The sequence below is a fragment of the Pelodiscus sinensis genome, chromosome 1, assembly GCF_049634645.1.
Source record: "Pelodiscus sinensis isolate JC-2024 chromosome 1, ASM4963464v1, whole genome shotgun sequence".
Lineage (NCBI taxonomy): Eukaryota > Metazoa > Chordata > Testudines > Trionychidae > Pelodiscus > Pelodiscus sinensis.
The window spans coordinates 329,301,158-329,316,675 of NC_134711.1; the positions used below are offsets into that span (position 1 = coordinate 329,301,158).

Consider the following 15,518-nt stretch of genomic DNA (forward strand, 5'->3'; position numbering starts at 1 on the left):
CCCAGCCTTATTCATTTCTCCTCATTCGGAAGCTCTTCCATATCCCTCATCATTTCTGTTCCCCTTCTTTGTACTGGCTAACTTAGACCCAACATTTATACATTAGTTGAGATTATGTTGTCTTATATACATCAAGTTACATTGCTCAGGATAGAATTTTATTTCTCATTTTGTTGCCTGGTCTCTCAGTCTTGCTCCGTTTTGTGATGTAATTTTGTGACTCTTTGCAGTCTTCTTCGCACAGGGCCCTGAGAAGTGTAAGACAGTGTCATGTTGGGTTTACACTTCTCTAGGAAGGCAGGAGCAGGCAAATGTACTCATGTCTGTTTTTTGCACTTGTGTAGCTTAGGAAGGCCTTTGGTGTGTGTGGGGTGACCAGTTGTGCTGGGTGGTAATGGGGGCTGGAAATGCTGACTCACTGGCAAAAGGATGTTGATTAACAGCCAGCCCAACTTTGTTGGCTAGAAGGCTGCGCAGTTCCCAAAAATGTACCCAGGGGGGAAAACACCTCACAGTGAGACCTGCCCCTGCTCAAATGCCGTGGAATGCTGGGCAAGATGAATTCCAGGGCATGTTGGGACTGGGAGCAGTGAAAGAATCTCACAGTAATAGGAGAGTGCCAAAGTCCGAGTGTTGGTGCAGTATGGTGGTATGTCACAGAGGAAAGTGATCAGGAATAGTCAGCATGGATTCACAAAGGGCAAGTTGTGCCTGACCAACCTGATTACCTTGTATGATGAGGTAGCTGGCTCTGTGGACATGGGAAAGTCAGTGGATGACATTTATCTTGACTTTAGCAAGGCTTTTGATACGGTCTCCCACAATATTCTTACTAGCAATTTAAGGGAATGTGGATTGGACAAATGGATGGTAAGATGGATAGAAAGCTCAATAGAAGATTGGGCCCAGCGGGAAGTGATCAACGGTTCGATGTCAGGATGGCCGTCGGTTTCTAGCAGAGTGCCCCAAGGTTCAGTTCTAGGACTGGTTTTATTCAACCTCTTTTTAATGAACTGGATAAGGGGATAGATAGCATCTGCAGCAAGTTAGTGGATGACACTAAGCTAGGGGGAGAGGTAGATACGCTGGAGGGCAGGAATAGAGTCCAGAATAACTTAGACAAATTGGAGGATTGGGCCACAAGAAATCTGATGAGGATCAACAAGGACAAGTGCAGAGTCATGCACTTGGGACGGAAGAATCCCAAACATTGCTACAGGCTGGGGACCGACTGGCTAAGTAGCAGTTCTCCAGAGAAGGACCTGGGGGTTACAGTGGATGAGAAGCTGGATATGAGTCAACAGTGTGTCCTTGTAGTCAAGAAGGCTAATGGCATATTAGGTTGCATTAAGAGGAGCATTGCCAGCAGATCCAGAGATGTGATTATTCCCCTTTATTCGGCTCTGGTGAGGCCACATCTGGAGTATTGTGTCCAGTTCTGCCCTCCCCCCCACTACAAAAAGGATGTGGACACATTGGAGAGGGTCCAGTGGAGGGCGACCAAAATCATTAGGGGCCTGGAGCATATGACCTACGAGGAGAGGCTGAGGGAGTTGGATCTATTTAGTCTGCAGAAGAGAAGAGTGAGCAGAGATATGACAGCAGCCTTCAACTTCCTGAAGGGAGGTCCAAAATAGAATGTAGGCTGCCGTGTGAGTGAACTCTAGGAAGTGTACGGCCTGGGAGTGGAGAAGGAATCACACAATAATTGGAGAAATCCCATGGTCTTAGTGCGAGTTCAGGATAATACGACCTTTTTCTGTGGAAGAGTTTGAGCTGACAGATATTCCTCCACTTTGAGTATGACAAATGTAAACTCTTTTGATGCCAGAATCCTGGGAGCACAAAGTTATTTCTATGCCTTTCACCTTCAGTTAATTAAGGATCATGCCATTTGACCTCCATTTTGACCAACTGGAGCTGGTGAAGCTCTCTGACAGGCACACTGCTCAAACACATTGTTCACACAGAGTCTTATGGAAATGCACTTTACATCAGCAACCCACACTACGTTCCGGTGATTCAGAAATCATGGAAAGGCCTAGGGACAAAGTGTGGGAAGTGAGGAGACTGAAAGAGCACAGGTGATAGAGAAAGGGAATCTACAACTGCTTGGTGATGGAGTGTTGTTAGGTGTGAGGAACTCCTCAGGCTCTCAACGACCATCATTCTGAGGTCAGCCCATTTGGAACAAGCAACCCTTATTTAACGAGTTCCTAGCCCTTCCCCCTCTCGGTACACATGTTTAAAGTCAGTGGTCCAATACAATCACCTTCTACCGCTGTATTTGCCCACTTTGTCACGGAGTTCTTTGTTTTTGACCCCATATACAATAGGGTTGAGCATGGGGGGAACGAGGAAGTAGAGGTTGGCCAAGACGACGTGAACGTGCAGAGCGATACCCTCACCGAATCGATGTGTCACAGCGGAGACGAAGCCAGGAAGGTAAGACATGAGCATCACAGAGACATGGGCTGTGCAGGTATTGAGGGCTTTCTGGTGGGCTTCTCTGGAGGAAAGTATGAAGACGGCCCTGATGATCAGACTGTAGGACAGAGCAATGAGCATTAGGTCAAACCCATAGACGAGAAATGTTATCACCAGGCCATACATCCTATTGACTGTGATGTCCCCACAGGAGATCTTTGCCACAGACATGTGGTCACAATAAGTACTGGGGATAATTCGGTTGCCACAGAATGGCAGTCTGTTCAGGAGCAAGGGCATGGGCAGAATGAAGAGAACAGCTCTTGTCAAACCCACTAGCCCGAGCTTAGCTATCCATGTATTGCTGAGGATGGTGGTGTATCTGAGAGGGTTACATATGGCAACATAGCGATCGAAGGCCATTGCCACGAGAACGGCCGAGTGCATCACAGAAGCCGTGTGAAAGAAGAACGTCTGGGAGAAGCAGCCCCCCTTTACAATGTCTCTCAAATTGAACCAAAATACCCACATGGCTTTTGGAACAACACAGGTAGATGCTCCCATTTCTACAAGCGCCAGCATGCAGAGCAGCAGGTACATTGGCTTGTGCAGGGTCTGCTCTTTGCCTACCACAACGAGAAGCGTGCAGTTTCCCAAGAGGCCAATCATGTAGGATAGGAATATTGGGATGGAAATCCAGACGTGAGCAGCTTCCAGGCCAGGGATGCCCATTAGCATGAATGTGAATGGTTCAGTGGGGGTGAGGTTGAAAGCCGCCATGAAATTGTGAATGCCTCAGCGTGGCTCAGAAATGCCTGTGCAGAAAGAGAAGCAAAGAATTTATTATAGAACATTGCCATTAAAAATACCACGGTAAATATTTATAATTATTACCAGTCTAAAACGGGGAGTGAGCAGTGAGGTGGCATCATCTAAAGATGCAGCTAGATTGTTTAGGTCATGGTAAAATCCAGACACGTTTTCACTGGGTTCTAACCAAGCCTGGCGAATGGGCAGCCTGGTGGCCCATGAATGTGATGTCTGTAACTGCAATGTGTTTACTGGTTGGAGAGAAAAGCTTGAGCTCTTCAAACACCTAACAAGTTTCTAATTTAGCTCTCTGGAGTCAGGGCAGGGACCAGGGCATCACGGCTCACCTCTGAGATACCCTGCCCTCAATGAAAGCATGGACAGAACCTGAGTGGCAAGAGGAGTAGGTTGGGGAATCCTACAGAAAAAGCAATGCCATGACCTCAGTCAGTCCGTGTTCCCCCCTCCCGTGGACTCCTCTCTGTGGTCCCCCTCCCACGGAAGAATGCAGAACTGGAGGGATTCATGGAGGGGGGAGCATTGCGGAGGGACAGAGAACTAGCATGTGATTCCCCGAATTGACATGTCCCACTCTCACTCTGGGAATCTCACACAATCTCCATCTTCTCTCCATCTAAGGTTGCCATGCGGGGGTCTTCCTACTGTCCCGTCTCCGGGCCCCATGGCATGCAGATCCACAAATGCACCACCAGCCACGCTGTCTGTCTGGGATGCTGCCAGTGCAGCACTTAGATACCGGGGAGAGAGAGCAGCCCCTGCATAGCGCCAGGCAGCATCCCAGGCTCCCAGCAGCATGGCTGGAGGCTGCCTAAGGCAGGAGAGGACATCAGCCACACGGAGCAATACCGGGATCATGGCTGGAAGAAGGGACCAACCTCTTCCCACCTAGCTCCAGCTCCTAGACCCGTGTCCTTTTTCCTTTGCACCCCTCCCCATTGTCACCTCTGGCGTCAGGCAAAGGCAAAGGGGGTGATCCAAAGGAAATGAATATGAGGGGGTCTTATAAAAGGCTCTTACATACTGACTGGTTGAGATGGATTTGAGGCGTCAACAAAGCTAGAATCAGGAAGGGATTGAACATTTACATGGACAGTGAGACTGTTCCGTTAAGATGGTTACAGCTAAATAAACACCTCAGAAAGCCCTTACACCAGCAATATTCTAGGGGAAAGCCAATCTCTGTGGCCGTGTCCACACTCAGGGGTTCTTTAGAAAAAAGTACCCTTTTTTCGAAAGAACTTCCCCTGCATCCAGACTCAAGCCGTGTTCTTTCGAAATTATTTCGAAAGAACGCGGCTTTTCTTTCGATGGCGGTAAACCTCATTTCACGAGGAAGAACGCCTTCCTTAGAAAGTTCCTCTTTCGAAGGAAGGCGTTCTTCAATGTAAAGAGGCCGTCTTCAAAAGAGAGCATCCAGACTTGCTGGGTGCTCTCTTTCGAAAAAGCGGATTTCCTCTATCGAAAGATCCGCCTGCTGTCTAGACGCGATCTTTCGAAAGAGGCTCTTTCGAAAGATGCTTTCGAAAGAGCATCTTTCGAAAGAAGCCTGCAGTCTAGACATAGCCTGTGTGTTAGGCAGTAGGGTGACACACGCAGAATGGGCGAGTTACTCCACATCCATCTATTGCAGGGACTCTGACATCTTCTGTTGCACCTGGGACACTCATCATGAAAGAGAGCCTTTAAGCCTCGCCTCATAGGATACGAGAACTGGAAAGGACCTCAAAAAGGCCATCAAGTACAGTCCCCTGCCCTCATGACAGGACCAAGCACCGTCTAGATCAGGGCTTCTCAACTTTGGAAGCCCCGGGGCCAGAATGATACCCACAGCACATGCCGAGGGCCACAACTTAAATGTGGTTGCATACCCATGCAAATCTATATGCAAATAGCTTCTTTCACACTGACAGGCATGGATACAAAGATGAAGGCAAGACAACACAACACATTTAAGTCAGTTCTGCTGAAATTAATAAAATGCAACATTCCCCTGATTTCCATCAATATGACAGCACTTTTAATGAGCAATGACAGTCCAGGAATGTAACTACTAATACGCAGATCAACAGAAGACCTTTCTGTTGACTGCTTTTTTGTTTTGGCTCCCACCGGTGGAATGCATGTTGAGACCAAAGTAAGTCCAAACTGCACCGCGGGATGCAAACAAATCAGCCATGTATTGAGTAGCCCTGCACTAAAGGAAGAATGTGAGAGCAGATTGTGCCCACGGTCTGACCAATTTTCATGGTGAAACCTTTGGTAAAAGAGATACTTGACGCAGTGGCTTTGGCTGCACTTTCTGAGGTTATGTCTACACAGCAGCATTATTTCGGAATAGCGTCAGTTATTCTGAAATAATGTAGTGCGTGTGTATGCAGCAATACCTTTATTTCAAAATAAACTTGAAATCACGGGCTTCTTACCCCAACTCCTGTAATCCTCATTGCACAAGGATTAAGGGAAGTCGGGGAAAGAGTGCTCCATTTCAAAATAACTCGTGGGTAGACAGCACCAAAAGTTGAAATAAGCGATTTCCACTGAAGCAACACAATTTGTGTACCTCAAGCTGTGTAGCTTATTTTGAGTTTAGCCCTGCTGTGTAGACAGGCTCTAACAGTGCTGTGAAATTCCTGAACTCAAAAACTTCGCCAAACCAAAAAAAAAAAAATACTGCGCAAAAAAGGAAGCTACTGAGACAAAGGGAAGGACAGAGTAAGTAAAAAGGAAATGATTTAATGACAAATAAATGTGTAGATCCAATTTTGCCGGATAAATCCCTGGGTATTTCTGACAATAGTAAGCACTTCAAGTCACCCTCCTGGTGAATTCTTGCCCAGATGACTCTAGACTTGCACCCTGACATCCTTCCTCAGAGCTTAGGACTAAGAGTTAATGCAGAAAGCGGCAACTCACCAGAATTCAGCTGAGCAGAGAGAGCAAATCTCCTTCCTGCAACCTTAAGGCAGAGATAAAAGACTTAATGTGTGAATCTCACCTGTCTGACTCTCGGCAAGCTGAACGGTTACATTTATGATTCCCCTCTTCAGTCCCTGCTGGCTACTAGGTAGGTCGGTCTGGATTCACAGACAATTCCCTCAGCTCTGTGAGGGGTGGGGTGAGCAGAAATTAGTCCCTGGAGCTCTACAGCTTGAGAGCCTCCCCCAGGAGTGAAGTAATTTACTATCATCATTTCACTCTTGATAGCCTATCAGGAAATCATCTTCATAAACTCTTACGATACGTCAACAGTGCGCTGGTATTTTGGGACATCAGAGTCTCCTGAAATAGCTATCCCACATCTTCAAAGCAAGCCCATCATTTCAGGCTCACTATTTCAATGTATTACAGGCAGTCCCCGGGTTACGTACAAGATAGGGACTATAGGTTTGTTCTTAAGTTGAATTTGTATGTAAGTAGGAACTGGCTCCAGATTCAGCCGCTGCTGATGAAACTGACCAGGGGCTGACTACAGGAAGCAGGAGGCAGAACTGCTCTGCCCCCGGCATCCTGGAATCAGCCACTGATCAGTTTCAGCAGCGGCTGAATCTCGAGCCTGGGACAGAACAGCTGGGCTGCCAGGTAGGTTCCTGTAGGACCAACCCGGCAGCACCCCAGCTGCTCTACCCCAGGGTCCACAACAAAAGCCTGGTCTGCTGGGGGGAGGTGCATTAGCTGCGCCCCCCTCCCCCCCAGCAGACCAGAGACACGGGGAGCAAAGCCGCAGCGGCGGCGGGGTGCCGCGCCTCTGACGCTTTGCTCTGGCAAAGCCTCAGAGGCGCGGGACCCCACCGCCGCTGCGGCTTTGCTCCGGGTTTCCCTGGTCTGCTGGAGACAGTCCCCAGGAGACCAGGGACACCGGAAGCAAAGCCGCAGCGGCAGCGGAGTCCTGCGCCTCTGAGGCTTTTCCAGAGCAAAGCCTCAGAGGCGCGGGACCCCTCTGCCTCCCCGGCTTTGCTCCAGGTGTCCCTGGTCTGCTGGAGACGGTCCCCAGCAGACCAGGGGCACCCGGAGCAGCTTTTCTCGCCCCGGAGGTCAAGGTGGCTGGACCGCTGTGCTCTGGGCGGTCCCGCTTCCTGCGAGCTCCGGGGCGAGAAAGCCCCATTCATAAGTGCGGATCCGACATAAGTCGGATCCGCGTAAGTCGGGGACTGCCTGTATAGAGTTCCTTATAAAGTATGATCACATTAAGAAAGAGAAAGAGAAAAAGACAGAAAATATAGTAATACCACTATTTAAATCACACGACATGGATAGTGGGTGTAGGACTCGTTGCCTCATATGAAATGAGAGAGATCAGAAATGGAACTAGTACAGAGAAGGGAAAGAACCACATGAATGGTTTCAAACAATGGAATACAGAAGTCCTGTTTATTCCTTCACATAGCCGAAGAACCAGAGACCTTACAAGGAAATCAAGAGGTCTATAGTCTGAAAGAAACAAGAGGAAGTGCTGCACACCACTCCATCAACCTGTGAAACCAACCGCCAGGGCATTTTATAAAAGCCCGAATGCAATGGGGCTCTAATAGATCTAAATTAATTCCTAGGGGAGAGGTTTATCCAGGACCATTAGCCAAGATGTTCGGAGACACAGTCCCAAGAGCTGGGTCTACCTCACCTCTGGTGAGGAAACAGAAATTTATAACAGGTGCTGGGTAGAGGGATAGCTCAGTGGTTTGAGTGTTGGTTTGCTAAATCCAGAATTGTGAGTGCAATTCTTGCAGTGACCACTCTAGGGATCTGAAGCAAAAATATATCAGGGATGGCATTTGGTCCTCCTGTGAAGGCAGGGGACTGGACTTGATAACCTTCTAAGGTCCCTTCCAGTTTTAGGAGATAGGCAATCTCCATTCATTTAATCTGTGGACAATACCATTTTCTTCTGTTCTTTTCCATGCCAGGTACCAGATTAAATGGATGTCTTTTATATAGAACTGATTTCAGAGCATGGTTTTGCAGCATCCCTGCCCATCTTGGCAAACAAGATTGAAAGAGAACTCAGGAAGATCATGGAGAAAAGATGGCAGTGTTAGTCTTAGTATTCACAATGTTCTCAGCCAGAAGTATTTCAGGTTCACTATGTGTTATGCAATGGAAAAGCTTCTGTTTCCTTTTTTTACTCCTGCCCTCAATGCATTTCATTCAAGTTCTTGTGTTTTCTCTGGAAGTGGGGGACAGGGGAGGGATCACGTGAGGATTACCTGTTTTAATCCATCCCTCTGGGGTATCTGGTATCGGCCACTGTCAGAAGACAGAATACTGGGCTGGATGGACCTTTGGTCTGACCCAGTATGGCTGATCTTATGTTCTCATGTTCTCATATTATCAGAAAGTTTAATGATCATTCTCATATTTGCCTTCTCCACAGCAGCAATGGTTTTATAGATCTCTATTTCTTCCCCCTTAATCGTTATTTCCAAAGCAGTAAAGTCCCAGTCTTATTGGGTATGTCTACACTACCCCGCTAGTTCAAACTAGCGGGGTAATGTAGGCATACCGCAATTGCAAATGAAGCCTGGGATTTGAATTTCCCGGGCTTCATTTGCATAAGCGGGGCGCCGCCATTTTTAAATCCCCGCTCGTTCGAACACCATGCCGCGCGGCTACACGCGGCACGAACTAGGTAGTTCGAACTAGGCTTCCTAGTTCGAACTACCGTTACTCCTCATTCCACGAGGAGTAACGGTAGTTCGGACTAGGAAGCCTAATCCGAACTACCTAGTCCGTGCCGCGTGTAGCCGCGCGGCACGGGGTTTGAACGAGCGGGGATTTAAAAATGGCGGCACCCCGCTTATGCAAATGAAGCCCGGGAAATTCAAATCCCGGGCTTCATTTGCAATTGCGGTATGCCTACATTACCCCGCTAGTTCGAACTAGCGGGGTAGTGTAGACGTTCCCATTAATTTCTCCTCATTTGGAAGCTCTTCCATACACCTCATCATTTCAGTTCCCCTCCTTTGTACCATTTCCAATTTAAATGTATAGTTATTAAAATGTGGGGCCAGACTGAGGGGGAAATGATAGAGGTTTATAAAATCATGAGGTGTGTGGAAAGGGCAGATAAAGAAAAGTTATTTATTTGTTCCCATAATAGAAGAACTAGAGGACACCAAATGAAGTTAATGGGTAGCAGGTTTAAAACTAATACAAGAAAGTTCTTCTTCACAAAGCGTGTAGTCAACCTGTGGAACTCCTTGCCAGAGGAGGCTGTGAAGACTAGGACTATAATAGAGTTTAAAGAGAAGCTAGATAATTTCATGGAGGTTATTTCCATAAAAGGCTATTAACCAGGGGATAGAACTGGTGTCCCTGGCCTCTGTGTATCTGAGGCTGGAGAGGAATGGCAGGCAACAAATCACTTGATCATTGTCTTCAGTCCACCCTCTCTGAGGCACCTGTTGCTGGTCACTGTCAGCAAACAGGATACTGGGCTGGATGGCTCTTTGGTCTGACCCAGTATGGCCATTTTTATGTTCTTATGTTCAGATCTGCATGCACTATTGAAGATGTGTGAATATCATGTATTTTCATACAGGCAATATGAACTTTTCTCTCTCATTAGTTACCCTTTTCCTAACGGTTCTCGAAATTATCAGTTTTTCCTTTGTTGCTGCACAGTGACAAGATGTTTTCAGAGAACTATCCATAAAGATCTCTTTCTTCAATGTATAGGTCTAATTTAGATCCAACCTTTGATATATTAGTTGAGATGATATTTTCTAATGTACATTGCTTTGCATTGCTCAAGATAGAATTTTATTTGTCATTTTGATGCCTGGTCTCTTCAGTTTGTGGTGTCATTGTGTTACTCTGCAGTCGTCTTTGCATAAAACCTTGAGCAGTGTTAGGCAGTATCATGTTGGGTTTACTCTTTGCTAGGGAGTTGGGAGCTGGCAAATGTACTGATGTCTGTTGTTTGCACTTGTGTAGCTTAGGTAAGGCCCTGGGTATATGTGGCTCCACCAATTGTTGTGCTGCTTGATAACGGGGCCTGGAGATGCTGATTCAACAGCAAAATGATGTTGATTAACGGCCAAGCCAACTTGTAGGTTAGAAGGCCCAGCAATTCCCAAATGGTCCAGACTGCACCCAGGGGTGACAAGACCTCACGCTCAGTCCCACCCATGCTCAAATGAGGTGTAATGCAAACACAGGAGCAACTGTAGCCTGAAGAGGAGAACCACCTGTATCAGCTGTTTGATTCTTTTACCACTGTGTTATCACCCCAGTAGGGCACAGTTAACAAAAATACCATCCGACTGAAAGGGCTCAGGGCAACAGATTAGAGAAACTCCCAGTCTGTTCCCTTGTAAAATTTGGGCTGGCATGTGAGTGAACTCCAGTCGTGTACAGCCTGGGAGTAGAGAAGGAATCACACAATAAAGGTGTTTCTATGCCTTTCACCTTCAGTTAATTAAGGATCATGTCTGAGGGTACTGAGGGAATGGCAAATGTCATTGCAGGACCTTTGGCCATTATCTCTGAAAGGTCGTGGAGATCGGGAGAGATCTCGGATGATTGGAAAAAGGCAAATGTAGTGCCCATATTTAAAAAAGGGAAGAAGGACAGTCCGCGGAACTGTAGGCTGGTCAGTCTTACCTCAGTCCTTGGAAAAATCATGGAGGGGATCCTTAAGGAATCCATTTTGAGGCACTTGGAAGAGAGGAAAGTGATCAGGAATAGTCAGCATGGATTCATGAAGGGCAAATCGTGCCTGACCAATCTCATTAGCTTCTATGTTGAGGTAACTGGCTCTATGGATATGGGACAGTCAGTGGATGTGATATGCCTTGACTGTAGCAAAGCTTTCGATATGGTTTCCCAAAATATTATTACCAGCAAGTTAAGGGAATGTGGATTGAAAAATGGACAGTAAGATGGATAGAAATCTGGTTAAAAGATCAGGCCCGGCGGGTAATGATCAATGGCTCAATGTCGGGATCACAGCTGGTTTCTAGCAGAGTGCCCCAAGGTTCGGTTCTAGGACCGGTTTTGTTCATCATCTTTATTAATGACCTGGATGAGGGGATGGATTGCATCCTCAGCGGGTTTGCGGAAGACACTAAGCTAGGGGGAGAGGTAGATATGCTGGAGGGCAGAGATAGGGTCCAGAGTCACTTAGACAAATTGGAGGATTGGGCCACAAGAAATCTGATGAGATTCAGTAAGGACAAGTGCAGAGTCCTGCACCTGCGACAGAAGAATCCCAGGCACTGTTACAGGCTGGGGACCAACTGGCTTAGTACCAGTCCTGCAGAAAAGGACCTGGGGGTTACAGTGGATGAGAAGCTGGATATGAGTCAACAGTGAGCCCTTGTAGCCAAGAATGGCATATTAGGTTGCATTAAGAGAAGCATTGCTAGCAGACACAGAGATGTGATTATTCTCCTTTATTCAGTTCTGGTGAGGCCACATCTGGAGTACAGTGTCCAGTACTGCCCCCCGCTCCACTAAAAAAGGATGTGGACTTATTGGAGAGGGTCCAGTGGAGGGCGACCAAAATCATTAGAGGCCTGAACATATGACAGCCTCTCCTCATATGACCTATGGGGAGAGGATGAGGGATTTGGGTCTATTTAGTTTGCAGAAGTGAAGTGTGAGGGAGGATTTCATAGCAGCCTTCAACTTCCTGAAGGGAGGTTCCAAAGAGGATGGAGAGAGGCTGTTCACAGTAGTGACAGATGGTAGAACAAGGAGCAATGGTCTCAAGTTGCGGTGGGAGAAGTACAGGTTGGATATTAGGAAAAACTATTTCCCTAGGAAGGTGGTGAAGCACTGGAATGGGTTACCCAGGGAAGTAGTGGAGTCTTCATCCCTAGAGGTTTTTAAGACTCAGCTTGACAAAGCCCTGTCTGGGTTGCTTTTAGTTGTGATAGGGGGCTGGACTTGATGACCTTCTGAGGTCTCTTCCAGTTCTATGATTCTATGAATCTATGTCATTTCACCTCTATCTTTGACCAACTGGAGCTGGTGAAGCTCTCTGACAGCCAAACTGCTTAAACACACTGTTCACACAGGGTCTTATGGAAACGCACATTACATCAGCAAGCCACAATATGTTCTGGTGATCCAGAAATTATGGAAAGGCCTAGTGACAAGATATGAGAAGGAAGGGGACTGATGGGTGGTGGTGAAAGAGCACAGGTGAAAGAGAAAGGGAACCTACAACTGCTTGGTAATGGAGTGATGTTAGGTGAGAGGAACTCCTCAGGCTCTCAACAACCATAATTCTGAGCTCAGCTGATCTGGAACAAGCCACCCTTTTTTAATGAGTTCATAGCCCTTCCCCTTCTTGGCACACATGTTTAAAGTCAGTGGTCCCACGCAATCACTTTCTACAGGTGTATTTTCCCATTTTGTCACGAAGTTCTTTGTTTTTGACCCCATATACAATAGGGTTGAGCATGGGGGGGATGAGAAAGTAGAGGTTGGCCAAGATGACGTGAACATATGGAGCGATACCCTCACCGAATCGATGTGTCACAGCGGAGACGAAGCCAGGAAGGTAAGACATGAGCATCACAGAGACATGGGCTGTGCAGGTATTGAGGGCTTTCTGGTGGGCTTCTCTGGAGGAAAGTATGAAGACAGCCCTGATGATCAGACTGTAGGACAGAGCAATGAGCATTAGGTCAAATCCAAAGACGAGAAATGTTATCACAAGGCCATACATCCTATTGACTGTGATGTCCCCACAGGAGATCTTTGCCACAGACATGTGGTCACAGTAAGTACTAGGGATAATTCGGTTGTCACAGAATGGCAGTCTGTTCAGGAGCAAGGGCATAGGCAGAATGAAGAGAACAGCTCTTGTCAAACCCACTAGCCCGAACTTAGCTATCCGTGTATTGCTGAGGATGGTGGTGTATCTCAGAGGGTTACATATGGCAACATAGCGATCGAAAGCCATTGTCACGAGTATGGCCGAGTGTATCACAGCAGCTGCGTGAAAGAAGAATGTCTGAGAGAAGCAGCCCCCCTTTATAATGTCTCTCAAATTGAACCAAAATACCCACATGGCCTTTGGAACAACACAGGTAGTCACTCCAATTTCTACGAGCGCCAGCATGCAGATCAGCAGGTACATCGGCTTGTGCAGGGTCTGCTCTTTGCCTACCACAACGAGAAGTGTGCAGTTTCCCAACAGACCAATCATGTAGGACAGGAATATGGGGATGGAAATCCAGATGTGAGCCGCTTCCAGGCCAGGGATGCCCATTAGTATGAAAGTTAACGGTTCAGTGGGGGTGGGGGTGAGGTTGAAAGCCGCCATGAAATTGTGAACACCTCAGCGTGGCTCAGAGATGCCTGTGCAGAAAGAGAAGCAAAGTATTTATTATAATAGATTACAATTAAAAAAATACCACTTTAAAGGTTTTTAAATGATTAACAGTCTAAAAAGGGGAGTGAGCAGTGAGGTAGCATCATGTAAAGATGCATCCAGATTGTTGTGGACATGGGAAAGTCCAGAGAAGTTCTCCCAGGGAGCTCACCGAGGCTGGCAAATGGGCAGCATAATGACCCATGAAATAACTACAATTTGTCTGCCAATTGGAGAGAAAAGGTTGAACTTTTCAAACACCTAACAAGTTTCTAATTTAACTCTGTGGACTCAGTAGGAATAAGAAATCCTCCGGGAAAGGGCTTATTTTCCAGAGAATCGCATCCAGACTGGCGATTTTCTCCGGCTTATCCCCAAGCCGGAAAAAAGCGGCAGCCACGTAAATGCAAATGCCGCGGGGGATATTTAAATCCCCCGCGGAATTTGCAATTCCGAAGTCTACATTAGCAACCCTTTTCCGGAAAGGGGTGCCAATGTAGACACAGCCATAATGAGTTTAAAATGTATGAATGAAAGTCATCAAGGAAGGCCTCAGTGTGTGGGCAATCATATGCAAATAGCCTTTCATTCTTAAGTCTTAGCAGTGGTTGGCAGGGACCAGCCTGATGACTTCCCATGCAATAAAACAATAGGAAAACAGTAGGAAAGTGGGATTCTTTTGTCTTTGGCTGGCCCACCCTTGGAGTGGACCAGAGACCCCAGGGGAAGTGGAGTTTTCCCTGGCTTGAAGGTGCAGTTGAAACAGAAACAGTTTTAGGGTGTGTTTGTAATAAGCTTTTACTGAGGATTCAGAATTAGAATTAGAATATTCTGCAACTTTTAATTTATAATCTACTTTCCTCTGTTGGTTCTCATTTATAAACTCCTTAATAAAATCACTTTAACTTACTATCAAGCCCAGTGTAAACAGTTATTACCTGGGGGAGCAACCAATGTGAACATTCTCCCTTTCATTGCTGAAGGGGGCTTACACAAATAGTTCATTGGGAGTTTTGATCCCGTTGGGGGAGTGGTATCCCAGGAGGCTGGGCTCTAAACTGTACTCTTCTTGGACCTGAAATGGTGGGGGTAGGGATCTCAGCTTGGGGCCTTGGCATGGGGAGACCGGCGGAGCTGGTCCAGCAGAACTAGGTGGTGAGGGGCCCTAGAGAGCATGAAGTGAGTGGCAGTGGTGGTGTCAGCATCCCAGGAGGTCCCCTGAGGGGTCAACTGTGACCCCACCCCATTACACCAGGCATCATCTCTCACGTCTGGGATACCTGGCGAAAGCATGGAGAAAAACTAAGCAACGCTGAGCGGCAAGAGGAGCAGGATGGGAATTGTACAGAAAAGGCAATGCCATGGCATCCTTCCCTTCCTGGAGCCTCCTCGCTGTGGGACTGGGTGTCCATCTTCCATGGAAGAATGCAATGAGGAATATTGGGAGGGACAGAAAACCTCCATGTGACTCCCCCAATTGACATGACCAGCCCCAGCCTGAGTCTGGGAATCCCACCCAATCCCCATCTTCTCCCCATGCGGGAGTCTTCCCGCTGTGCTGGCTCCAAGCCCCAAGGCATGCAGATCCACTAATGCACTGCCCCACCAGCCACGCTGTCACCCTGGGATGCTGCCCAGTGCAGCACATTAGCTACCAGAGAGAGAGAGCAGCCCCTGCATGGCTAGAGGTTGCTGAGGGCAGGAGAGGACATTGGTTGCACTGAGCAATGGAGGCAGCATGTCTGGAAGGAAGAAGATTTTGTATCAGCCTCTTCCCACCTAGCTCCAGCTACTGGACCCGTGTCCATCCCTCTTTCTGTCCCTCCCCGTTGTCACCTCTAGCATCAGGCAAAGGGGATGATCCAAAGGAGAGGATAAAAAGGGGGGGTCTGAGAAAAGGCTCCAACAGACTGACTGGTCAAGATGGATTTGAGGCCTT

General features: G+C 47.4%; 2 protein-coding genes across 2 annotated transcripts; both read right to left on the bottom strand.

Moving 5' to 3' along the window:
- Nucleotides 1-2,268: 2,268 nt before the first annotated feature.
- Nucleotides 2,269-3,207, bottom strand: LOC112547081 (olfactory receptor 52D1-like). The gene has a single exon (XM_025188600.2). It carries the CDS (start codon nt 3,205-3,207, stop codon nt 2,269-2,271), a length of 939 nt encoding a protein of 312 aa, XP_025044385.2.
- Nucleotides 3,208-12,586: 9,379 nt separating this feature from the next.
- On the bottom strand, nt 12,587-13,477 carry LOC102447771 (olfactory receptor 52D1-like). Its single transcript, XM_006130955.2, has one exon. The coding sequence runs from the start codon at nt 13,475-13,477 to the stop codon at nt 12,587-12,589; it is 891 nt and encodes a 296-aa protein (XP_006131017.2).
- Between the last annotated feature and the right edge of the window lie 2,041 nt (nt 13,478-15,518).

Bases quoted from the DNA above. Each gene is read 5' to 3' on its own strand.
- LOC102447771 (XM_006130955.2), bottom strand. From the start codon at position 13,477: ATGGGCATCCCTGGCCTGGAAGCGGCTCACATCTGGATTTCCATCCCC.
- LOC112547081 (XM_025188600.2), bottom strand. From the start codon at position 3,207: ATGGCGGCTTTCAACCTCACCCCCACTGAACCATTCACATTCATGCTA.